General features: G+C 40.6%; 1 protein-coding gene across 1 annotated transcript in view; it reads right to left on the reverse strand.

The window, feature by feature from the left end:
* Nucleotides 1-8,108, reverse strand: part of HSD17B12 (hydroxysteroid 17-beta dehydrogenase 12) — a 177,529-nt gene extending 169,421 nt beyond the window's left edge. The window contains exon 1 of the mRNA XM_082343843.1: nt 7,810-8,108. Within this exon, the coding sequence (XP_082199969.1) occupies nt 7,810-7,969 (160 nt within the window). The 5' untranslated portion in view covers nt 7,970-8,108. The remainder of the gene's footprint in view (nt 1-7,809) is intronic.
* Between the last annotated feature and the right edge of the window lie 18,584 nt (nt 8,109-26,692).

Here is a 26,692-nt window from a genome sequence, read left to right on the forward strand (position 1 = left end):
TTCCTGATTCCTGTTTGCCATCCCACTGGTCTGTTACAAGGTCCATGGCCAGCCTCAGGAGGATGTGGATGGTGGGTGGACAAATGAACAGTGTTGGATCACACTCTCCACCAAGATGGTGAAGGCTTCACCCTCCCTGCCTCCTAGCCTTAATCGTAATCTATCCCAGAAGGCAGAGACACAAATTGCTATATTTTAATATTTTTATGTTCAGGAAAGATGAGCAGGAGAGAAATGGAATAAAGGATCTGTGCTACAGACTGAATTCATATGCTAGAAACAAAATGTATATACTGAAATCCTAACCCCCTCAATATAATGGTATTAGGAGGTGGGGTCTTTGGGAGGTGATTGGGTCATGAGGGTGGAGCCCTAACAAATGGCATCAGTGCCCTTATAAGACACCCCAGAGAGCTCCCTGGCCCCTTCTGTCATGTGAAGACAGAAAAAGAAGACAGCTATCTATAAACTAGGAAGCAGTTCCTCATCAGACACCGAATCTGCCAGCACCTTGATCTGACTTCCCAGCCTCCAGAACTGTGAGAAATGTTTGTTGTTTAAGCCACCTAGCCTGGACTATTTTTGTTATAGCAGCCTAAACGAACTAAGACACACTATTAAATAAAATTTCTTTTAACTTATCCTTATCTACAAATGGCTTTAAAGGCAATGGAATTGATCTATTCAAACCCACTTACCAATGTACTCTGCTCACTAACTAAATCTTTCAATAACTTTTTTCTGAAACTGAAAATTATCCTCAACCAACAAAAACAAACAGAAAATTAGTTTCGAAGCTCAACAGTCTCAGTTGAGTAGCAAAGGTAATCTGTTTGCTGAAGATGCAGTCAGCCAGCTAATAACCTTTTCTTACTAAGCCTTATCTTGTCAATTAGCTCAAGTGATTAATATATAATGCTACAAAGGCTAATAATATTACTAATTCGTTATTAAGCATTTATGTACTAGGCACTGCACCACCTATTTTACACAGAATAAGTATTTTCATTTACCCTTCACAACAATCCTATGAAACAGGCTCCAGTATTATCCCCATTTTGTAGATGAGGAAAGTGAGGCTCACAGATGTTTACTACCTTACTCAATGTTACACTCTAGTTTAAACTGGAGGAGCTAGAATCCAAGTCTAGATTTGAGTCTCTGAGGTCTCAGGTTTGACCCTTAAATAGGAAACTTATTATTGCACAGAAAGGAAGAGGAAGAACAGAAAAAAAGGGAGCAGGAGACAATGGAGGCTGGTGTGAGGTTGGAGGGAACAGCTCAGAGTAAGGAGGCTGAATTTCTAATTCCAGGAAACCATCCTCTTTGGCTTTTCCTCCAAATAAGACCAGGGCATGCTTTTAGGGCCGATCCTCCAGTTCCATCTGTTTCCTCTTACACAGCTCTAGCCCTAGTGCTTTAAGGTTGCCGCTGCTAACTCCAATCTGGAGACTTTGTTCCATTTAGGCCTATGGACTCCCTTTTCAGAGATGAAGTGAAGAATTAATAAATATCTTCAAGAACTTTTATGACTAAGTTCATCTGTTTCTCTGCCCTCCACCACCTGCCCTGCTTTAAAAAAACAAAACAAACAACCAAACAAAAAAAAAAACAGCTTTTTTAAAAAACACTGTGATCAACATCAAAAACAAACTCACCAGCAAGAACAGGTCTACCAGAATGTCAACAGGGAGCATATTACACTAACCAAGCTGGACCTCCGGAGAATCACTAAATCCATTTGAGAATGCCAGACTGATAAACAGAAAACAGCATTCAAGGTCAGGTACTGATGCCAGTCAAACCCTTCGCTTTGTTAAGCACCTTGAGTGCCTTTCCAATGTGTTCATGGTTACAAATCTGAAGAAAATCCCGAGCTACTTGATTCTAAAATGTGCTACTTATCCTGAAATGCTTCCAGAATTACCAAGCATGTCCAGATTTGAAAGTGTGCCTTAAATCAAAAAGCAATAAAGTTCCTAAGGTATAAAGGAATCCACCCCAAGTATCCATGTAGTCTGTAAGCCAATCCCCACCACACACAGCATGTAGATGTTGCATAACGGACAACTTGGCTTTGCATCCTGATCCTGTAACTCACCAGCTATGAAACCACAGAAGTCATTTACCTAAGCCCCTGTTTCCTTCTCTGTACACTGGGGATTTTGGAGTACAACTCAAAGAGAAATTAACGATAATCTATGTGAAGTGCCTGGAACACTTCAAGCATTCAATAAGTGATAGTAATATTTCTTCTGGACTTGCCAAGTTAAATAACATTTCATACATACATATGTACATACATAATCATGTAATACCTCAAAACCTAGTTAAAGAAAGGGACCCACTGTCAGTGGGCCCTGGTCACTCAAGTAGCCTTCAACAGTTTGAGGTAACTAGACTAATCCTGCACAGCTGTCTGATGTAAAAACAGTAATTATGTACCACACCTGATTTTGAGAACCCTTTGATTCTTGGAGCTTGGCTAAGCAGAGCCAGCTTTGACGAATGGCTTTTCCACAGGAGAACCCCAACACCCCATACCCTTTTTAAGTCCTCATTGTCTACTGAATTAGGAAAACCTTGCAATACTACAGAGCCAAATGAGTTCCATCAGCTTTGGAAAATCTCAGGGATCTGCTAATGCAGATGTGCAGAGGGCAAAATACAGAGGAGAAGACCCTTTGCAAAATCTAACTCACTCCACAGAATGGAATATTTTTTGTTGTTGTTGTTAAACTTCATACTTTATATGGATTTCATTAGTTTTCCTTTTTTTATTTAATTAATTTTTATTGGAGTATAGTTTGCTTTATAATGTGTTCATTTCTGCTGTATAGAAAAGTGAATCAGCTATACATATACATATATTCCCTCTTTTTTGGATTTTCTTCCCCACAGAATGGAATATTATTCAGCAATTAAAAAAAAAAAAAATGAAGCCACTGAAACTTGCCACAACATGAAGGAACCTTGAAAACACTGTGCTAAATCAAAGAAGCCAGCCACCAAAAACTTCACATTATCTCATTCCATTTCCATGAAATATCCAGAATAGGGAAATGTATATAGACAGAAAGAATAGGGCTCGAGGGGGTGGGAATGAGGGAGTGACAGCTAATAGGTACAGGGTTTCTTTTAAGGAAGATGAAAATGCTCTAAAATTAGGTTATAATGATGGTTGTGCAACCCTGTGAATATAATAAAAACCTTGAATTGTACACTTTAAAATGGGTAAATTGTATGGTCTATGAGTTATATCTCAATAAAGCTATATTAAAAATCTAACTCATTAACTGATTAGTGGATCCTTCATTCTTTGCTGCCTGGAGCTATATCCTCTCCTTTAGAAACTAAGAGCTCAGAGTGCTGTCTCAAGTTTAAAGGATAAAATATCAGTGGTTTGGAAGTATAATTACCTTGTCTTTGCACCTATCACCTCCACTTTATTTTTATTTTTTTATTTTTTTTAAAGATTATTTATTTATCTGGCTGCATTGGGTCTTCGTTGCTGTGCACGGGCTTTCTCTAGTTGTGGCGAGCAGGGGCTACTCTTTGTTGCGGAGCACAGGCTTCTCATTGCGGTGGTTTCTCTTTGTTGCAGAGCACGGGCTCTAAGTGTGCCGGCTTCAGTAGTTGCAGCATGTGGGCTCAGTAGTTGTGGCTCACGGGCTCTAGAGCGCAGGCTCAGCAGTTGTGGCGTACGGGCTTAGTTGCTCCACGGCATGTGGGATCTTCCCGGACCAGGGCTTGAACCCGTGTCCCCTGCATTGGCAGGCGGATTCTTAACCACTACGCCACCAGGGAAGTCCCCACTTTATTTCTACATCAATCATTTTAGATGAACTCCAATGATGGAAACTTGCTCAAATAAATGCAAAATGTGTCTACGCTCAAACCAAATTCTACAGATTACATTCTCTGTTGCTCCACAGCAAGGACTATTCTCTTCTTAGCACAAACTGACCACCTTTGTTAGCAATCTTCTTTTCATTACTTGCTACAGGGACCTTCAAACAACTTGAAGCTCCCCTTTCACAGGATCTCTTTGTTCTCGGAAGAGATACAGAAAGTGTCACATGACAATGGCAGGCAAGAGAGCCTTACCTCCTAAATTGGCTAAACCCACCTGCTAGGGACCTAGTGAAATCAGCATGATTCACTTGAGTGGGACTGTTACTGGAGAGAACTAGGGAAGGGATGACCCAGCTCTTGATTAGAAGATGAAGGAGATAAGTTAGAGGATGGGCCATGTAATGGATGGTCTTAAAAACCTACTAGACTAAGGAATCTGTGGTCTGGAATATTTTTACAGATTGCAAAGCACAACTGTATTTTGGGGATTTTCCAAGGTTTTTTTTTTTTTTTTTTTTAATGTCTAGAAGAGCTTATATCTGATCAATATGCCAGTTACTGTGGGAAAAGACAAAAAATGAGGACCCACAGTCCCTGCCTCTCAGATTCTAAAATCTGAAGGGGAGAAATTAAACATACTCACATACAGAGACTTAAGAATAACAAGTATAAAAATATACTACCAACTCAACACACATTATTATGTAATACTTAAAATAATTGGTTATGGAGAGGAAGATGTTAAATAAACATCAGTATTAGAAACCAGGCAATGCCTCCCTAATGACACCAAGGTGCCCTAAAACCGAGTTCCCCTAGTGGCAAGACGGGAATAAAGACACAGACCTACCAGAGAATGGACTTGAGGATATGGGGAGGGGGTGGGGTGAGATGTGACAGGGTAAGAGAGTGTCATGGACATATATACACTACCAAATGTAAAATAGATAGCTAGTGGGAAGCAGCCGCATAGCACAGGGAGATCAGCTTGGTGCTTTGTGACCACCTAGAGGGGTGGGATGGGGAGGGTGGGAGGGAGGGAGATGCAAGAGGGAAGAGAAATGGGAACATATTGTATATGTATAACTGATTCACTTTGTCATAAAGCAGAAGCTAACACACCATTGTAAGGCAATTATACTTCAATAAAGATGTTTAAAAAAAAAAAAAAAACCGAGTTCCCTTATTGAGTTTATGATTAATCTCTCTACCCAAAACTTTATTCCTTCTCTGGTCCCCTCTGACCTCAATCCTGTGCTAACTGAACACTAATCAACCAGAGTCAGATGACTGAAACTGCCACTGTCCATATAACATCATTAATGTACTAAAACTGCTGTTGTCAATAACATCATCAACGTATAAACTCAGGCTGTTTCTCCACTACAAGATGAGCTCACAGACCCCTGAGCCGTGGACCACCTGGCCTGGGAATCATAAACCAGAGACACCCTCACTCCCAAAACTATGATTAGGAAATGTTACAGAAATGTCCCTAGATGATAATTAACCCCAGCCTCTTTGTTCTTTCCCATAAAAAAAAAAAAAAAAAAAAACAGAACCTTAAACTCAAAGACCAAGTTGAAGTGGATCTGAGGCTTGTCTCCCACTCCCCTGCTTGGTGCCCTGCAAATAAACCCTGACTTTGCTGCAAACACTTACTGTCAGAGTTTGGCTTTCAGCACCACAGGCACACGAGCCCTTGCCTGGTTAGTTACACTAATAACTGGTTGAACAAATTACCTATTTTTAATCACAATTTAACCCTAATTATTCAAATGTCATCTCTGCTGGTTTGTTTTTCAAATTATTTCAGTTTTTCTTTGTTTTTCAAAGATTCCCTGAATTTGGAGACATAAAGGAAGACGTATTTACTTTTAAGATCCAGGCCACCACATGTAAGTAATGTTAAAAATAACAACTTCATTATTTTTTCTACTTAAGTACTTAAAAAAGACAGTTTTCCCAACAAGTGAACTGGATAACATTTCACTTTATGATACTATGATCCTCCCTGTTATATCCCAGTGTTCTAGTTCAAATTTCATTTCCAAATCTTTTAAACATTGCCCTTAATTTATCAAACATCCTTCCTCTGGGGCCAAATCTTTTCAATATAAATAATACTTATGAAATGACAATGTCATATCACTTGGCTTTTTACTATGGATTCATATACAGATGACTTGGTCCCTTTGAGTTATTAGCCACTATGGTCAATTTTAGATAGTTGAAAAAAAAAAGTTTTTACCATAAGTCTTTGCTTACATATTACAAAACTTATTCATCTTGATATATAATTTCCTAAGGCACTAGGGTCTTGTTCAAAAGTCAACAAGTGGACTTCCTTGGTGGCGCAGTGGTTAAGAATCCGCCTGCCAATGCAGAGGACATGGGTTCGAGCCCTGGTGCGGGAAGATCCCACATGCGTCGGAGCAGCTAAGCCCATGTGCCACAACTACTGAAGCCCGCACACCTGGAGCCCGTGCTCCGCAACAAGAGAAGCCCCAGCAATGAGAAGGCTGCGCACCGCAACAAAGAGTAGCCCCGCTCACCACAACTAGAGAAAGCCCGCGCACAGCAACGAAGACCCAACACAGCCTAAATAAATAAATAAAACCTTCCTTTAAAAAAAAAAAGAGTCAACAAGCAAGTTTTCCAAACATGACAACCAAGAATTTGGGCTTATCAACCGTGAAATTACAATCTTGATTATAATCAAGCTGAGCACTTCACTTGCTTTTTCAACGATCAAAAAACAATTAAGTGACTTTTTAAAATATGTATTATGTTAATAGCTGCTTCACATATTCATTCCTACTTGAGATATTTTCTCCTTTTGTTGCTGTCCCAAAATGTTAATTTATTATGTTTTTCCTACTAAGTTGTTGAAATGTTTTTGAGTGAATAAAGTTAAGAATATGGAGTAACATTATTTGTGTACATTATTTGAGCCTAGTCTGAAAGCAACCCCTAACTACCCCAAAATTCAATAAAATGCTTTGTGAAGTGAACATTCAATTATAAAACAGCAGAATGAATAATCACATCGGAGAACGGCATATCACTCGGTTTTTAAAAAAAAAAGCTAAAAGAAACAAAAAATAAGGAAAGAAAATCAGCAAAAAAGGCAGAAAAAGAAAAACAGTAAGCGCAAAACTTTCCTCAGATGTTTCCCAACTTCTCCAATCTGACCTTTCTCCTCCATCTTCAAAATCCCCCGACTAGATGGAACAAGACCTGTTTGTTTAGCTCACTCTTTCTGGGAATACTTTTTCCTGCAAATGTCCTTCTGCAGAAAGTATTTCCGATTTCTACATGAAGAGTTACCGTTTTGCAGAAGCAATAATTCTTGCTACTCATTAGGACTCCAGAACAGTTAACCAAATTTTTTTTGGTAAATTACATGAACTAGGCCGAATCCAAGGTTCCAAAGAGCAGAAAGTCTTCTGAAATTCTGTGTCCTCTTCCTCCACCCTCGCCCCCCAAAAGGCAACAGAATGCTTTTCATCCTGAGCACAGGGCCAGTATTCAAGACAAAGACTTTGTTTTAAAAACACTCATAAGGGGCGAGCCAAGGTGGGTAGAGTGCGACTGAGGAAGCAAGCAGCAAGGCGACTAACTCCGTTAACCCGGAACGGCTTTAAGGACACAAGCCCCAGGGAGTTCAGGCCAGATTTCTCCCGCGCCCACCAAGTGGCACTTCAGATTCGCTGACTTAAGCCAGCAATGTATTTAGTATTTAAAAACTCTACAAGTCTAAGCAAGCCAGAAAATGGCTTAGGGGACAGGCAGGTATGCGGGACGCAGGAGTCTCAGAATGGAGGAGAGGGGAGCTGGGGACGGGAAGGCCAAGCGCTGGGCCCAGAAGTGAACAGCGCGTACCAGGCCCGGCCGGGAGCCGCGCGAGCCGCAGCAGGAGCGAGGGGGCCGGCGGCCCTGGATTCGACTCACCTGCCCATTCACCGAGCCCCGGTCCGACCCCCGCCTCGTGACCCAAACCCCAGACCCTAAGGGCCGTGAAGAGCGAGCACGAGATGCGCAGGGCCAGGTAGGCCACGGTGCCCGCGCCCACCCAGTACAGGAAGCCGGCGGCAGGCAGACCGCTCTCCATGGCTTTCAACCAGGCCTCACTACCTTCGTGAATGGAAAAAACAAACGAATGAATGCAGGCAGAGGCGCAGGCCGTGAAGATGAGGACTACCGTAATAGGCGCTGCTCCTACACAGCTTTGGGCCTAAACCCCGCCCATGGCACCATATCCGTGCCGCCATTGGTGATCTATCTTTCTCTCTGCATGTAGTGCGTCGGTCATTGGCTGACCCTAGTTTCACTGCCCCGCCCACGACCCCCCCCTTGCTCTCACCTAGCCGCGTTTCCGTTCTAAGGCGGCGGATCGCTCACCTGCCAATCAAACTTCAGTCCCGCCCAACGTGTCCCCACGCCCCCAGGATTCCGCCAGACGGCTGCACGTCTCACCGCCGCCAAATCGCCCAGGTCTCTCATTGGCTGGAGAAGGCCTCGCGATTACCTAAGGTTGTGCTCCTATTGGCCAATCAGACCCAGTCTTGTTTGAGCTTGGGTTTGAGGAGGGAATGGGGTCAGAGACAACGCTAATGAATGGGAAGATTGTAGTAAGAAGTGGACGTGGAACCATGGTTTTATTTTCACATCTTTGTTAAACGATTCTGTACCATTGGTAAATGTGCTGTCATTGTTCCTGTAAGCTTTTCCGAATAAAGGCTTGCATCTTCTGTTTCTGTGCCGTCCCCACGACACACCTTCGCTCCGGTTACACAGCCTTATGGAGGGCCTTCTAAATGCCAGGCGTCCCTCCCGCGCGGAGCATTAAATAACACAGTTCCCCATGTCTTGGAGTTCAAGGCAAATAACTTAATGGCGTCAAATGACTATAATACGCAATGGCATAAGAGCTATAAAATGAATGAAAGATATATTATGGGAATACAGCTTGATGAACAGTTAGATGGGGGAAGGGCTCCATGTTTTAACTGGACTTAAAGGACTATAGAGATTTTTCTTTTACTTTCCTTTTGTATTTCTTTTTTTTTTGGTGGGGGGCGAGGGAGAGTGGTGAGACGGTACAAAAGTGCACAGTCCAAGTACAGATACGAAAACCACCGCAGCAAAGTTCCAGGGGAGTAGGACCACAAGGTAAATTTAAGAAATTGTGTAATGCCATATGGTGCTTCACACATACTCCTTCATCCTCCCATCAGGAGTTTTTGTTTCTTTTTCTGGCAGGGATTTGGGAATCATATAAGATACCTAAAATTTTTTCTTAGCCAGTAGGGAGGGTCTGCTGATTCAAGACTTGAGAGTTTCTTAAAAGGCAGAGACTTAAGGGTAATAATTCTAAGGGTCAACATTTTAACACATCTTGAAGCTAAAGTCATAATTTTATAATATTTACTTTAAGAGCCTTATGTCTCCCTGCCCAACCCCCTCTCTCCTCCTCTTATAGGATTAATTAGATAGAACCTCTCTTATGGGATTATATATTATTTCTCCACTCCCTCTTATAGGATTAATTAATGTTCTTCATAAACTGTCAGTTGTCCAGCAGAATTCAGCCATGTGAGTTGAGCTGGCACCATATTTTGTTATAATTGAATTTGATATCTTTGGCTGGGGCTACCTGTCCAATTCAACTGAAGTCTCACCACTCCTCTCCCTCCACCTCACCTTCCTCCTCTCGCTCTTGTCAAAACCTTTGCCTACAGTACAGCCCCAAATTTATATATCCCAATTCATCATTGCTCACCAAAAAAGGGCCCTCCAGATATTCAATCCCATTCTTCTTAGAATAGGGTGGAAGGAGGGGGCAAGAGTTACATAAACTAAAAATACATATTTTGTGGCATTTGTATGTATGTACTGTATGCATATATAGCTCACACTACAATTTATGATTATTGGGAACACTATGCTGTGAATCCATAGGACCTAGAATAGTACCTGGAACTTAGAGACAGTCAAATATCTAACAGATAAGTAGAAGTAAAGATTCATTCATTCAACAAACACTATTCTGGGAATTCCCTGGCGGTCCAGTGGTTAGGACTCTGCGCTTTCACTGCCGAGGGCCTGGGTTCAATCCCTGGTCAGGGAACTAAGATCCTGCAAGCCGCCCAGCACAGCCAAAAATATATATATTATTCTGCTCTAATTATGTACCAGTAACTGAACTCGGTACTAGGTATACAATAGTGAAAAAAATGGTCAATTCTTAATCCTCATCCTATTTTATCATTCAACAGTGGGTGGCCACTGTTTTCCTCACCAGCTGCTCCTTCCCAGAGTCCTTTGCTGGCCCTTGCTCTTGATGACCCCTAAATGATGCAATGCCCTTGGGCTCAGACCCCAGCTCTCTTTACTTCTCTACATTTTATCTAGTCCCTTGTTTTTTTTGCTTGTTTGTTTGTTTTTGTTTGTTTGATCTTGGCCACACCACGCGGCTTGCAGGATCTCAGTTCCCTGACCAAGGACTGAACCTGGGCTGTGCCAGTGAAAGCACCGAATCCTAACCACTATACCACCAGGGAACTACCATAGTCCCTTGTTTTTAAATATCAACTGTAAGTGGATAATTTCCAAATGTCTCTGGCCAGACCAGAGTGTGTATACACACACACACACACACACACACACACACACACACACACACACATCTCCACCTGCCTACCCAACATCTCCACTCAGATGTACGATAAAAATAAACATCTCAAATTTAACATTCAAAACAGAACTCTACTCCGACCATACACATACCCCTCCCTTCCCCTGCTAAAGGCACCACTATATACCCACTTCTGAAAGCCCAAAATCTAGGGGTCAACCTTGATTTGATTTTTTGCCTTTCCATTGCATTCCCATATCCAATTCTTCAGCAAGTCTTTTTCATTCTACCTCCAAAATATACCTTGACAGACCACTTCCCCCACTTCTGCTCCTACCAACCTAATCCAAATGACAAGTATTCCTTACCTGGAATATGGCAATAGCCTCCTAACTCGTCCCCCTAAAGCCTGTCTTGGCGTTTGTTCTCCATGAAGCAACTAGAATTTTTTTAAAGTAAATTAGATATCTCTTTCACTCAAATCCCTTCACGGACTTTACATCACGTTAACAAAATCCTCCAATACCAGCTTAACTGCCCTGACCTCTCCAGCAGTATCAACCACCCTCTCCTATGTTCACTTGATTCCAGCCACACTTTTTGCAGTTTCTCAGATAAGTCAAGTTCATTTCAATCTCAAAGTAGTTTTACTTCTTGTTCCCTCTCCCTGGAACCTCTTACCTTCTATTTCCCAAGACTCAGTCCTTTACATTATTTAGACTTTTGCTCACCACTTGTGATTTTCACTAACTGACCTACATAAATAGACCAAATAGCCTGTCTCCTTTGCCCTGTCACTACTTATCCTTTTACCCTAATTTGTTTTCCTTATAACACTTAATGTTTTCAAATTCTTTGATTAATTTTTGTTCATCTTCCCAATAGCATGTTAAGTTCATGAGGACAGTGATCTTTTCTTGTCCACCACTGTTCTCTTCACCTCAGATGTGCACCTAAGAGTACTTGACACTTAATAGGTATTCAATAAATACCCGTTGAATGGATGAATGATGAATGAAGGAAAACACTTTAGCAGGAGAGACAGACATTAAGCAAATATCCAACTAATTATATGGTAAAAATTGTAATAAGTACAAAGAAGAAAAGAATAGGGCTTAAGGCAAGAGGATAGGTGGGGAGAGGAGACTGCCCTGAAAGGCCTTTCTAAGGAAGTAGCATTTAAACTGGATCTAAGGATAAGCAGAAATTAATCTGGCAAAGAGTGGAGTGGAAGAGAGGAGAGGAAAGAGCAACAATACCTGTTAATGGTTTTGAAGAATACACATATGTGTCTCTAGCACCTATCATAGCATCTGACATAAAATTACACAGGCATTAAAAAATAATTGTTGATTTTGGATTTTTCTTAATAAATAAAGACAGGTACCATAGAAATATACTTTCCATTGCTGTTAGAGTTCATATTAAGTATGTTCTTTTAACTCAAGGAATATTGAAGATTGAAACCACCTCATTTTGATATCTGTTCTTTTCCTATAAAATCTGGGCACTACCCATGCAATTAACAGGAATAATTTTTATTAAAAATGTACACATTTATTCTGATCACCTCAACTTCCTTTTAGAAATATTAATTATTCTATTGATTAAAAGTAAAAAAAAGAGGCTTCACAGAGTGAAGTGGTACATGACAGAGTTAAGCCCTTTCTGGTTCAGACACTTACACACTTTTGGAATTGAACAACAATCCTTTGCCCCTGGATAAACTTTATGAACCTCTAAAAACACTAATACATACAGGAACCTATGGTGATCTACTCCTATTCAGCAGTATTCTGTGCTAAAATTTAATATAGACCACGGTTCCCAGAGATTGGTAGAAACATATGAAACCATTAAAAACTCTCCGAAGAGGGAGCAAAACTATAAAACTTTGGGCTTGGTGTCAGGGAAATATGGGACAAGATCCTACTTCTACCTCTTATTAGCTGTATGATCTTGGGTGGATTTAGCTACTAAGCATTCAAATTCTACATCTGTAAAATGCGGCAATACTACTTAAGCAGCGATTGGCACAGAGATATTGTGTTCAGAGAGGTTGGTACTACTTTTATCCCCATTTTACAGATGAGGAAAGTGAGGCTTAAAACATTTACATACTTTTCCTATGGACACATAGAAACTAAGTAGTAGAATTGGGATTTCAATTTAAAAGCTGTGGTTGAGGGGGTTTCCCTGGTGGCGCAGTGGTTGAGAGTCTGCCTGCTAATGCAAGGGACACGGGTTCGAGCCCTGGTCTGGGAAGATCCCACATGCCGCAGAGCAACTAGGCCCGTGAGCCACAACTACTGAGCCTGCGCGTCTGGAGCCTGTGCTCCGCAACAAGAGAGGCCGCGATAGTGAGAGGCCCGCGCACCGCGATGAAGAGAGGCCCCCGCTTGCCACAACTAGAGAAAGCCCTCGCACAGAAACGAAGACCCAACACAGCCAAAAATAAATAAATAAATTAATTAATTATTTAAAAAAAGAAAGAAAGTAACAAATGTTCAAGTACAATTGGTGTCTTTAAAAAAAAAAAAAAAGCTGTGGTTGAGAAAACCATAATCTGAAAGGATATACGCACCCCAATGTTCATTGTAGCACTATTTACAATAGCGAAGACATGGAAGTAACCTAAATGTCCATCATCAGATGTAAAAAAGATGTGGTACATATATACAATGGAATACTACTCAGCCATAAAAAAGAATGAAATAATGTCATTTGCAGCAACATGGATGGATCTAGAGATTATCATACTAAGTGAAATAAGTCAGAGAAAGACAAATATATGATATCACTCATGTGTGGAATCTAATTTAAAAAATGATACAAATGAACTTATTTACAAAACAGAAACAGACTTATACATATCAAGAACAAACTTATGGTTACCAAAGGGGAAACATGGTGGGGGAATAAATCAAGGGCTTGGGTTGAACACATACACTACTATGTATAAGACAGATAACCAACAAGGACCTACTGTATAGCACCAGGAACTCTACTCAATATTCTGTGATAACCTATATGAGAAAAGAATCTATAAAAAGAATGAATATATGTATATATATAACTGAATCACTTTGCTGTACACCTGAAACTAACACAACATTGTAAATCAACTATACTCTAATAAAACTAAAATAAAGAAAGAAATTCATGGAAAAAAACTGTGGTTATGAAATCATTTCTCAATAACTAGATCAGAGAAGGCAGCATTTTTAAAAATGCTTAAGGGCGAATAGAACAGTCTCTAGAAATATTTGGTTGTTACACAGATAACATACTCAGACGTAACCACATTGAATTTCAGTCTCATTTATTTAAAAGATTTAGAGTTCAGAATAATCTTTAATATGGAAAAAAATGGGAATCAACCAAATTGTATCATATTAATATACCAATATTCCCATTTAATTGTAAATTCATTTGCAGTATTTCTGTAAACTGAGTTCCAGGTCAGATTTTCATGGTGAAATCAGGAGTAGTTCAATATAATGAAACAAAATTCTGTAATTAGAGAATTACATAGAAGCTAGGAATTTTTAAGAATACATTACAACAGAGCTGAATCCTTCATTTGTCTGTATAATAAAACTTACATATTTATAACAGTTCTGTCTTCTATCTCATCTTCATTTAAACGCAGTTCAAAATATTGCACTTAATTTCTCCTTTAAGTTCAGTTGAGGTGTTCAATTCTAGGTTAAAAAGAAATAGTGCCATGATAAACAAACCTGTGACATTAGAAATTGGGAGGTTTCCAAATAGTAAAAATTTAATTTCTTTAACACACAGTAGTACCATGACATGAGCATTAACGTTTATATGCTTCAATATTGCATTATCGTTTTCAAAGTGACTTCACATACATTATCCATTCAAACATCACGTTAGCACTCTTATTTTTTCAACAAGGAAACAAACTCTTTGAGATGAACTTCTTGCCTAAGAACCACTCTGGTGCAGTAGGCCTGTTTCTAGAACCAAGGTGTTTGCACTAAAAATCCAGTGCTCTTTTCTACTCTATCACCTACCTTATAAGAGAACTTAACGCTCACATTTCATGCAACCTTCTGTAAACATATAAAACTAAACTAATCATTTTGAAACAAATGATTGAAAAAATACAGTTTTAGTATTTTATTTTTTTAGCTTCAAAAGCTCACAGAAGTATATAAAAACCATCCCACCTCATTTCCTGTTCCCACTAATGCAGCTGGCAATTTGGAGTGCATTCTTCCATTTCTTTTTCTATGTAATAAAGCTATATGATATGTACAACGTACATACTTCTTTTTTTTAGTAAACTGTGAAGAGGTAGCCAAGATGGTGGCGTAGGAAGACCCTGAACGCACCTCTTAGCAAGGACACACCAAAATTACAGCTACTTACAGAGCAACTATCTATTTGAATGGCCTGAATACTAGCAGAAAAGATTTTTCACAACTAAAGACATCCAGAAGGAACCACAATGAGACAGGTAGGAGGAATGGAGATGCAATATAGTCAGGACCCACACACCTGGGTGGGCAACCCACAAATGGGAAAAATATCACAATCATTGAGGTCCTCTCCGTGAAGCAGGGGGCCCAAGCACCACACTGGGCTCCCCAGCCCAAAGGTCGTGCACCTCCTGCACCAGGAAAATGAGCCTCCAGAACATCTGGCTTTGAAAACCAGCAGGGCTTATGTTTGGGAGAGCCAGGGAGCTGTAGGAAACACAGACTCTACTCTTAAGAGTGTGCACAAAATCTCACATGCCCCAAGTCCCAGCACAGAATCAGTAGTTTGAAAAGAGCCTGGGTCAGACCCACTGGCTGATCTTGGAGAGCCTCCGGGAGAGGAAAGAGGCAACTGGAACTCCCCCCTGGGAAAAGAGACATTGGTGGCAGCCATTTTGGGGAGCTCATTCTTCCGTAATAACACTGCTGCTGGCAAGTGTCATTTTGTAACCCTCCATCTAGTCTATTAGCACCAGGCACCTGGCCCCACACTTCAGCAGCAGAAGTGGCCCCAATAACCCCTGGACCACGCAGACAGCCTCAATGGAAGACTACCCCATGCTCCAGCAAGCCCACATCCACTTCTGGAGGCATTGCCTTGCAGCCAATCAGGATAGGGACCAGCCTCACCTACCAGAGAGCCCGCAGTAGTCAAGCCCACCACAACAGAAGGGTGTACACATAGGGGGCACCCCTAGAGCATATCGTTCTGATGACCAGAGAGGAGCACACTGCTGAGCCCCATAGAGCTATACGCAAAAGAATCAAACTGGACTACTTTCTCACACCATATAAACTCAAAATGGATTAAAGACTTAAATGTAAGTCCTAAAAGTGAGAAAGGAGGGAAGGGGGCAGAGCACAACCATTAGCTGTTGAGGATACAACAGAAACTGGTTAAAACCTATTAGGCCTAAGATGGTGGAAGATTCAACTTCCGGTAGACTTTGAGCCTCATTATACACTCACTGTAACACATGAGCATGCTAAATGACACACCCACAGATGCCATGACAGTCCCGAGGTTGACCATAAAAGGCCAAAGAGTAGGTAATGTCCCAATTCCTGGAAATCCCCGCCCCTCCCCCAAAATAGTTGGAATAATCCTCCCACTTGTTAGTCTATGAAATTACCCAGTCCATAAAAACTAACCATTCCATATTTCAGCGCCACTGTCACCTTCTGAGAAGGACCACATTCTGCCTATGGAATGTGTATCTCTCTAAATAAACTTGCTTTCACTTTACTATGGCCCACTCTTGAAATCTTTTCTGCGTGAAGCCAAGGACCCTCACTTGGTGGCCCATCCCAGGAACTCGCCCAAGACCCAGGACATGACCATCCTCTTGTGCCCCATTTTCTTGTAACAAAACCATAAAACTTCTAGAAGAAAACATAGGCACTATGGTCTTTCTCATTGGTCTTAGAAATTTTTTTTGGATATGTCACCTTGGGCAAGGGAAACCAAAGCAAAAATAAACAAATGGGACTACATCAAACTAAAATGCTTTCCCACAGCAAAGGAAATTATCAAAAACAAAAGGCTGCCTAATGAATGGGAGAAGATATTTGCAAACAATATGTCCAATAAGGGGTTAATATCCAAAATATATAAAGAATTCACACAACTCAATATCAAAAAAACAAACAACCTGTTTAAAAAATGGGCAGAGGACCTAACTAGACATTTTTCCAAAGTAGACATACAGATGGACAACAGGCACATAAAAAGATGTTCAACATTACTTATCATCAGGGAAAGGAATGCAAATCAAAACCACAATGAGCTATCACCTCACACTTGTCAGAATGGCTATTGGCAAAAAGACAAGAAATAACAAGTGTTGGTGAGAATGTGGAGAAAAGGGAACCCTCATGCACTGTTGGTGAGATTATAAATTGGTACAGCCAGTATGAGAAAGAGTATGGAGGTGCCTCAAAAAATTAAAAATATAATTATCAATTACCATACGATCCAGCAATTCCACTCCTGGGTATTTATCTAAAGAAAACGGAAACATTAATTCAAAAAGATACATGCACACGAACGTTCACTGCATCATTATTTGCAATAGCCAAGATATGGAAGCTAAGTGTCCATCGATAGATGAGTAGATAAAAAGATGTGAGATATATATATATATATCAACACAGATACATAGAGATATATGGAATATTACTGATCCATGAAAAATAATGAAATCTTGCCATTTGCGACAACATGAGTGAATCTAGAGAGTATTATGCTAAGTGAAATAAGTCAGACAGAGAAAAACAAATATGTATATCACTTAAATGTGGAATGTAAGAAACAAAGCAAATAAAACAAAATGAAAACAAGACTCATAGATACAGAGAACAAATCGGTGTTTGCCAGAGGAGAGGGTGGTGGAGTGGGTGAAATAGGTGAAGTGGGTTAACAGGTACAAATCTCCAGTTATAAAATGAATAAGCCACAGGTATATAATACACAACATAAGGAATATGGCCAATAATATTGTAATAACTTTGTGTGGGGACAGATGGTTACTAGACTTATTGGGGTGATAATTTCATAATGTATGCAATTGGCAAATCACTAGGCAGTACACCTAAAACTAGCATAATTTTGTATGTCAACAATAAATATTTTGTATATTTCAATAAAAAAAGAAGAAAAAAAGTACAAACTGTGATCATACAAACATAAGCCAACCACTTTCTTTCTCCACTCAATATACCTTTAAAAAGACATAGTGAAATAACATATAAGGGTTGCACATTACTGGATTTCTTTGTTTCACCAGCAGATCTATTAATCATTCCAACAACCTTACCCAAAATATTCTTACACTTAAAAAAAAATTCGTAGCATGATGAACACATCAGTTTAAAATGAGGTGAAAGGGAAAGTAAACAATATATTTTGCCAACATCCCACTGCTAGCCAAAAATAACAAAACTTTAGGATGGTTATGCAAACAAACTGAAGTAAAGAATATGAGGGAATTTCAGGTGAAGTTTTTCTTCACCTAAATGCTTCCTTTAGCAGTGGACTCAAGATTTGCTATCTTTATTCATATTTTTTTTTCTAAAATTTCTGGCTACCTTAATTTCTATGACTTTCACCTGGTTCTTTTCTTTCTTCCCTTTATTGTATTTGCAAATATATTCGATATATACAAAAGATTATGTGAAATACATAAGTTAGTTATAAATCAAAATATAATTTAAAAAACCCCTAAACTCACCATCCAATTCAAGAACCAAAGACTCAAGAAGCTACCCTATCCTACACTTCAGAGGTAAGCACATTCCTAAATGTTGTGTGTCATTCTGCTGTTTTTATATATAAATGTTTTAAAAATACATATACATATAAATACTTTATCACAAATTTATATGAAATAATATATTGTTTAGTTTTGCTTATTTTTGAGATCTATTACAAACCATATTGTAGGAACTTCCCTGGTGGTCCAGTGGTTAAGACTCCATGCTCCCAATGCAGGGGCCCAGGGTTTGGTCCCTGGTCAGGGAACTAGATCTCGCATGCCGCAACTAAAAAGATCCAGTGTGCTGCAACTAAGACCCAGGCAGCCAAATAAATAAATAAATAAATAAAATATTAAAACAAAACAAAAACCATAGTATAAATGGATGCTGGGGGATGCAACCCAGACACCCACAGCAGGATCAAGACATCCATTTGAGGAGAGTGCTAATTGCTGAGGGCTCACAGCTGTGTCCCTCCCTGGGCATTATCCTTGGCCAAAGGGAGCTGCTTTGTCCCTCCTGTGGACAGCCTGCTTCCAGTGCCTGGTTAATGCAGAAATACAAAAGCCTGGCCCACTTATTTCAATTACAGACATCTCTGAAGGGCCATCCTAGCTTCAGAGCTCCCTGTGGAATTGGCTGAGGCCTCTATTACTGCTGCATTGAAGCTCAGCTTCTTCCTCAGCTTGATCCTGCTTCCCTCATTCTCTTACTGATGTTGTTCCCCAGAGTACTCCATAAATAAGTCCCCTGCAAGCAAATCTCAGTCTTAGAGTCTGTTTCCTGGGAAACCTGACTGTTGTAGGTTGAACTATGTTCCCACAAAAGATATGTTGAAGTCTCTGGCATTCCATAAGGAATGGTCCCTATGGTCACCTATGAATGTGACCTTCTTTGCAAGTAAGGTATTTACAGATGTAATCAAATTAAGATGAGGTCATACAGGATTAGAGTGGGCCTTACATCCAGTGACTGTCCTTATAAAGAGTAGGAGATTTGAAACACACAGAAAGACAGAAGAAAGAAGACCATGTGAGGGAGAGAATGTAGTGATGCAGCTACAAGACAAAGAATGCTAAGGATTGTTGACAACCCCTAAAAGCTAGGAAGAAGGCTCTTCGCTAGAGCCTTCAGAGTGAGCATGGCCCTGCCAATACCTTGATTTAGAACTTTTAGCCTCCAGAACTGTGAAACAACAAATTGCCATTCTCTAAATCTACCCAGCTTTTGTCAATTTGTTACAGCAGCCCAAGGAAGCTCATACATAGACTTAAGACCTACATTTGGGTAGTCTTCTGGGACTTGCTTTTTTTACTGGACATCATGTTTCTAAGGATTATTCATGTTGTTGACTGTAGCTGTAGCTCTCCATTTTTTTCCCCTCAATATCAATGGCAATATCTCATCAGAGACCTAGTAATAATACATATGTGAAAAACTTTATTCTTTCTACAATGATTATTCCTCTGTTTGAGGGTATAGTCTTATTGTTTGTTCCTTTATTTCACATTTTTTGAGAAAAATTCTATATAAATTTTAAAATTCATTACATATCTATCTTTGTACATATATGTATGTGTTAGGCAGAATAATGACGCCCCCCAAAGATTCACATCCTAACCACTGGAACCTGTGAATATTATATGACAACATATTATGATGATACAATTAAGTTAAGGATTTTCAGATGAGGGGATTATTCACATGAGCCTAATATAATCACCCGGGCTCTTAACATTAGAGAATCTTTCCCAGCTTTGGTCAGAAAGGGAGATGTGACTATGGACGAATGGTCAGAGAGATGCAATGATGCTGGCTTTGAAGATGTAGGAAGGGGTCCATGAGCCAAAGAATGTGGGCAGCCTCTAGAAGCTGAAAAAGGCAAGGAAAAAAACTCTTCCCTAGAACCTCCAAAACAAAAATTTTGATTTTAGTACAGTAAGTCCCATGTTGCAATTCTAACCTATAGAACTGTCAGATAATAAGTGTGTGTTGCTTAAAGCCACCAATTTGTAGTAATTTGTAATATCGACAGTAGAAAACTAATGCTGTTTGTGTGTGTGTGTGTGTGTGTGTGTGTGTGTGTGTGTGTGTGTGCCCTAAAGAAGCATACCTGGTTCTGGCCCCTGCCCTCCTCTCTTGTTCACTACACATAAGCGATAAGGTCCTTCTCTACAGTCCTCAAAAGCACAAAGATCCATACTGCACCAACCATACTTTAAGCACCATAAAGTTCTGTTTGTCTTATTCACTAGTATAGCCCTGGTAAATATATAATAGGCTCTCAATAAGTATCCATTAAATGATCGAATGGATTATTATTGTAGAAGGAAAAGTGTAAAAGTTAGTGGCAGGGAGCAATAACTTCCAGTTGAAAAGTAAAATCAGTCACAATTTTTAAACTATATAGCTCATCTGTTGGTTCTACTTTTCTTAAGTTATAACTCACCGATTTTTCCTTTATAAAACCAAGAATTGGAAAGAAGCTATGCTTTATTAACTCACCTAGCCCAAATCAGTTTGTTTACTATCTGCAGGGGGGAAAGCAAGCTGTTAAAAATAGTACACAATTAGTTGGTTACTATTTGTCCTGCTTTTGGGGCTCACCTGGTAAGTCTACCAACTTCATTGTCACCTCTTACTCAAGAGTGATTGGATCTTAGGAATACCACCTCCTGTTACTCAGTTTACAGGGGATGTTGAAAAGTCAAAATGCTGGGTATGTCTCTGTGAAATAGATATTGTTAGTGAACTATGTTCACATTATCTATGTAAGGGACCTAAACATATTTTCCTATCTCTAGCTCCCTTCTATTTTTCTTCATTTTGCAATAAGAGAATTTTAATAAGCCTCCTCAAAATCTTCTAAACAAGATGGGGAATGGAGAAATAAATAGCTGCCCCCCCCTTTCCTAGCACCCAGGTATGGAGGGAACTGAGGGAAGAGCATGCCTAAAGGGTGTAAGGCTGAAGAGTTCAGGGAGGAAGAGAGCAACATGACTGGAGGGCAACGGAAGTAGGGCAGGAAAGGGAATGACAGGGCTGGGCTTACGTCTGCTCTGTTTCACAATCATCTTGGATCACCCAGGTCAGAAAACAACACATTATTATATATATTGCAAAATATTTCAAAAACAGAATCTTCTCTTTCAGTAGTATGAGGAAAAGAACAAGTCTTAAGTTGTATCCCCTTGGACAGCTCTAGTATTTAGTTAGCTCACGTGTAAAATGGGGATGGCAAATAATGCCTACCTTTTGGAGAAGACAGAGAGGACAACCAAGAAACCTGAGAGGCCTGCTGGGTTTACATATCTCCTAGTGGTGGGTGTGTTGCAGGAAAATGGGGGGCGAGAGGATGGTCATGTCCCAGGTTTGGGGCTGCCAAGTGAGGGTCCTTGGCTTTGCGTAGGAAAGAATTCAAGAGTGGGCTGTAGTAAAGTGAAAACAGGTTTATTTAGAGAGATACACATTCCATAGGAATGTGGACCGTTTCAGAAGGTGAGAAGCCCTGAAATATGGGGTAGTTAGTTTTTATGGGCTTGGTAATTTCATCTGCTAACGAGTGGGAGGAATATTCTGTCTTGGAGAAGTGGGTGGGGATTTCCAGGAACTGGGCCACTGCCCCATTTTTGGCCTTTTATGGTCGGCCTCAGAACTATCATGGTGCCTGTGGGTGTGTCATTTAGCATATGCTAATGTATTACAATGAGCATATAATGAGGCTCAAGGTCTACTGGAAGTCAAATCTTCCACCATCTTGGCCCTAGTAGGTTTTTTTTTTTTTAATATTTATTTATTTATGTATTTATTTTGGCTGTGCTGGGTCTTAGTTGTGGTACGTAGGATCTTCACTGCGGCGTCTGAGATCTTTTTAGTTGTGGCATGTGGACTCTTAGTTGTGGCAGGCATGTGGGATCTAGTTCCCCGACCAGGGATTGAACCCAAGGCCTCTGCGTTGGGAGCATGGAGTCTTACCTACTGGACCACCAGGGAAGTCCCTGGCCCTAGTAGGTTCTAACTAGATTTTGTCATATCCTCAACAGCTGTGTCATTCTTTTAAAGGTTGTGCCCTGCCCCCTTCCCTCCTGTCTCAGGTGGATTATTTGCCTTACCTCATCCTCATCAACAGTAGCTATTATCATTCAATTTTGTCCTCAGTCAATTCTACAGGTGAAAAAAAGTCTCTCATTTCCAAATGTGTTTTCCAACACTAGTGAGCAATTAAATTAACTCAATCCTGACACTATCTGCTGGAGATAGCATAAGATCTCACAGGCTTAGTCCCACAAGACTGCCCCCACTTCAGACACCAAATGCAAATCCAGGTTGTAATTGCACTTCTGACTGACTGGTTATAAATTGGAGGTTCCTACTGAAACAGAAGGGAAGGGGGCAGGGCACAGCTTTTAAAAGAATGACATAGCCCTTGAGGATATGAAAAAAACTGGTTAGAACCTACTAGGTCCAACATGGCAGAAGATTCGACTTACAGTAGACCTTGAGCCTTGTTATATGCTCATTGTAATACATTAGCATATGCTAAAGGTCACACCCACAGGCAGCATGACAGTTCCAAGGCCAAACCATAAAAGGCCAAAAAGTGGGCAGTGGCTCAATTCCTGGAAATCCCCACCCTTTCTCCAAAGTACTTGGAATAATCCTCCCACTCATTAGCCTATGAAATTACCCAGTCCATAAAAACTAACCACCCCATATTTCGGGGTCTCTCACCTTCTGAGATGGCCCACACTCTGTCTGTGGAGTGTGTTTCTATCTTGGCCGCTCTCACTTTCCAGATGACCCCCATGCCCTCGGGCCGCTCTTGCCTTCTGAGACAAACTGCATTCTGTCTATGGAATGTGTATCTCTCTAAATGAATCCACTTCTTACCTGTCACTCTGTCTCTGAATTCTTTCTGCAACTAGACATAAAGAACCTGAGTCTCCTTAAGTCCTGAGAACAGGTGTGTGATCTCAATTAAAAGACAGTGGGTTCAAGTCCCAATCTGAGGTGCAGGGTTTCACTACAACCCCTTTCTCAGGTTCTATTAATTTGCTAGAATGGCTCACAGAACCCAGGAAAACAGTTTGCGTACTAGATTACTGGTTTATTGTAAAAGGATATAATTCAGGAACAACCAGATGGAAGAGATGCATAAGGCGAGGTGTGTGGGAAAAGGGCACAAAGTTTCCATGCCCTCTCCAGCTGCACCACTCTCCCAGCACATACACTTGTTCAGCAACCTGGAAGCTCTCAGAACCCCATCCTATTGGAGGGCTCATTACGCAGACATGCTTGATGAAATAGTAGGCCATTAGCAACTGATTCAACCTCCAGCCCCTCTCCCCTCCCCCGAGGTGGGGGGAGGGGTGTGACTAAAAGTTTCAACCCTCTAATCACTGTTGGGTCCCCTGGCAACCAGCCCCCATCCTTAGGAGATTTCTAAAAGTCACCTCATTAACATAAACTCAGATGCGGTTCAAAGGAGCTTGCTATGAATAACAAGACACTCCTATCACCCTTATGGCTCTGGAGCTATTTCAAGGAACTGATTACAGAAGAGCAAATATTATAACAAATGATGCTCCCATTGTTCTTTTCACTTAGGAAATTCCAAGTGTTTGGGGAGCTGTGAGCCAGGAACAGTGGAGGAAGACCAAATATATGTTTCTCATTATAAATCACAATATAATCACACATTGTTTTAATCTGCATTTTTTTTGAGGCAGAAGTTTTCTTCATATGTTTATTTGCCGTTTATATATTTTCTTTTGCACACTGCCTGTTCATGTCTTTTGCTCACTGGTGTATTTCTCTTTATCCTAATGATCTGTAAAAGGTTATTACAAGGTTATTAGTGTAAGGTTATTAAACCTTTTCAAAATGCATTTACTTTTTAAAATATTTATTTATTTGGCTGCGCCAGGTCTTAGTTGCTGCATGCAGGATCTTCGTTGCAGCATGTGGGATCTTTTAGTTGCAGCATGCGAACTCTTAGTTGCAGCATGTGGGATCTAGTTCCCTGACCAGGGATTGAACATGGGCCCCCTGCATTGGGAGCGTGGAGTCTTAGCCACTGGACCACCAGGGAAGTCCCTGCATTTACCTTTTTATTGTGGATAATTTCAAACACATGAAAAGGCAGACAATAATTTGATGAACTCCTACACATAATGAACTTCCATAACTATAAACTCATGTCCACTCTTGTTTCATCTATACCCCTATCCACTTCCCCTTTCACAAATTATTCTGAAGCAAATCCCAGAAAGCATATCATTTATGAAAATATTTCAGCATGTATCTCTAAAATTATAATGGCTCTGGAACCAAGCAGGACCCTGTGAGGCTCCCAGGTACAAATCCTTTCCATGTCCCCTGTTTCTTGTTTGTAGGAAATGGGCTTCATTTAACCTCCTAAGACCTTCCCTGAGTTCCAAAGGGCAGATTCAAACAATTGCTAATCAGAGAAGTGAGGGAATGCAGAACAAAGGAGGAGCAACCAAGAAAGAATAGTGCAGCAACTAGAGCTGGGTCCTGGTTCCTCCTCAAGGGTTATACATAACAGTGTCTTTGAATTCTGCTACAGGAACTAATGCCCTGTCTAGGCGGAGGATGGTAAGTTCAGGCTCAGCACAATCCTGGAACACCAATCTAGTTACCTCACCACCAACAAATCAGAAGAAAGTCACACCCCCTGCAGCCACCACCCCAAATTTTGCCTGTAAAACTCCCCCAAAACCGTTAGGGGAAACACTCACTGAAACTGCCTACCCTGGCCAGGCACCACAGTAGCCATTTGCATGAGTTATTTTATGACAGGAGGTCCTGGTAAGGAACACGGAACTAATAAGCTACCACCAACCAGAAGAATTTGGGAAAGGTCAAAAGGAGATGCCAGTCCATATGTCCTACCAATCTCCCAGAATCCTCCTCACTGGAATCCATCTTGGCTGAGCAATGTGTGCACCACCAGGAAGGACCCTGAGTCAGAATGATTGGCCAGAGACAACCCGGAAACTAATCCCATCACCATAAAACCCAAGACTGCAAGCCACATGGCAGAGCAGTACTCCTGGGTTCCCTTACCCTCCTGCTTTCCACTGGGCTGCCCCTTCCCAATAAAGTCTCTTGCTTTGTCAGCACATGTGTCTCCTCAGACAATTCATTTCCGAGTGTTAGACAAGAGCCCACTCTCGGGCCCTGGAAGGGGTCCCCCTTCCTGCAACAAAACCATTAGGGAGTTCTGGGTTTTTGAGTTTGACCCACCCATTCTCCTTCTATGTTCTTTGCAATAAACATTTCTCTGCTCCAAACTCCTACGCTAGTCAGGCACACGAACTTGCATTTGGTCACAGCTCTTTTTAAAATTATAATACCACTAAGTCACATACCACATACCATTTTTATCTTTGCAAGTTTCAAACATACATACTTGGAAGATTCATCAAGTTGAGAACATTTTAATGACCAGGAAAAGCAAACAAGAAAGTAGGATTACATGGAAAAAAAAGTTTAAGTCAGCTGCAAAAATAGATATCTAGCTAACTAAACAAAGAACTACTAGAAGTGAATTGTTAAAGACAGATGTAAAATCAGTAACCAGACTCACCACAAATAAAGAAATCATCAGAAACATGTGTAAACCAAGTCAGCTAAGAAAACAACATTCCACTTTGTGAATAACAGAAGGGAGAAGAAGAAAAAAAAAAGGACTATGTGATTATCCTAATGGTGAAATAGCTTCTTGGAGCACAAAGCAAGTGGTCTTTATTTATAGTTGGACACAAAGGAAAAAACTGCTCTTGGTTTTAGCATACCTGTATTAAATGAAATACAGGTTTTAGCATACCTGTATTAAATGAAAATCAGAGTGTAAATGACAATAGCTCTTTGAAACAAATCTGAAAATAAAACTATGAAACTGTAACAGGGAAGAACAAAATCTGACTCCATGTTGGATCTGTTTCTTTTACTTTGACCTTTGCTTTCCATTACTTTTGTTCTGTCTATAGCTATAGGCATACATAATGGCCTGCCTCAGGGAACCCTGCCCCTCTGCCTGAATGTTAAAATAAAGTGCCTTTGTTCAGCCCACAGGGAAACACCCTGACCCTGCCCACTTGTGAATGGCTGCAGGAAAGAAGAAATTAACACACCCCTTCCCCGAGGCTGGCCAAAACCAGGAGATATTTTGCAAGACTTATGGCCTTTTTACTTTACTTCCTCACCTCCTCCCCCTCTCTGTTCTATAAAGGAAGTTAGCATCCAGACCACATAAGATGGTACATCTGGGACACTAGTTCACCATTTCTTGGACGACTGGCTTTCTGAATAAAGTTGCTATTGCTTGCCTCAACACCTCATCTCCCAATTTATTGGTCTGTCATGCAGCAAGCAGAGCGAGCTTGGACTCAGTAACAAAACTCTAGTT

Source organism: Balaenoptera borealis (genome assembly GCF_965194805.1).
Source record: "Balaenoptera borealis genome assembly, chromosome: 11".
Classification (NCBI taxonomy): domain Eukaryota; kingdom Metazoa; phylum Chordata; class Mammalia; order Artiodactyla; family Balaenopteridae; genus Balaenoptera; species Balaenoptera borealis.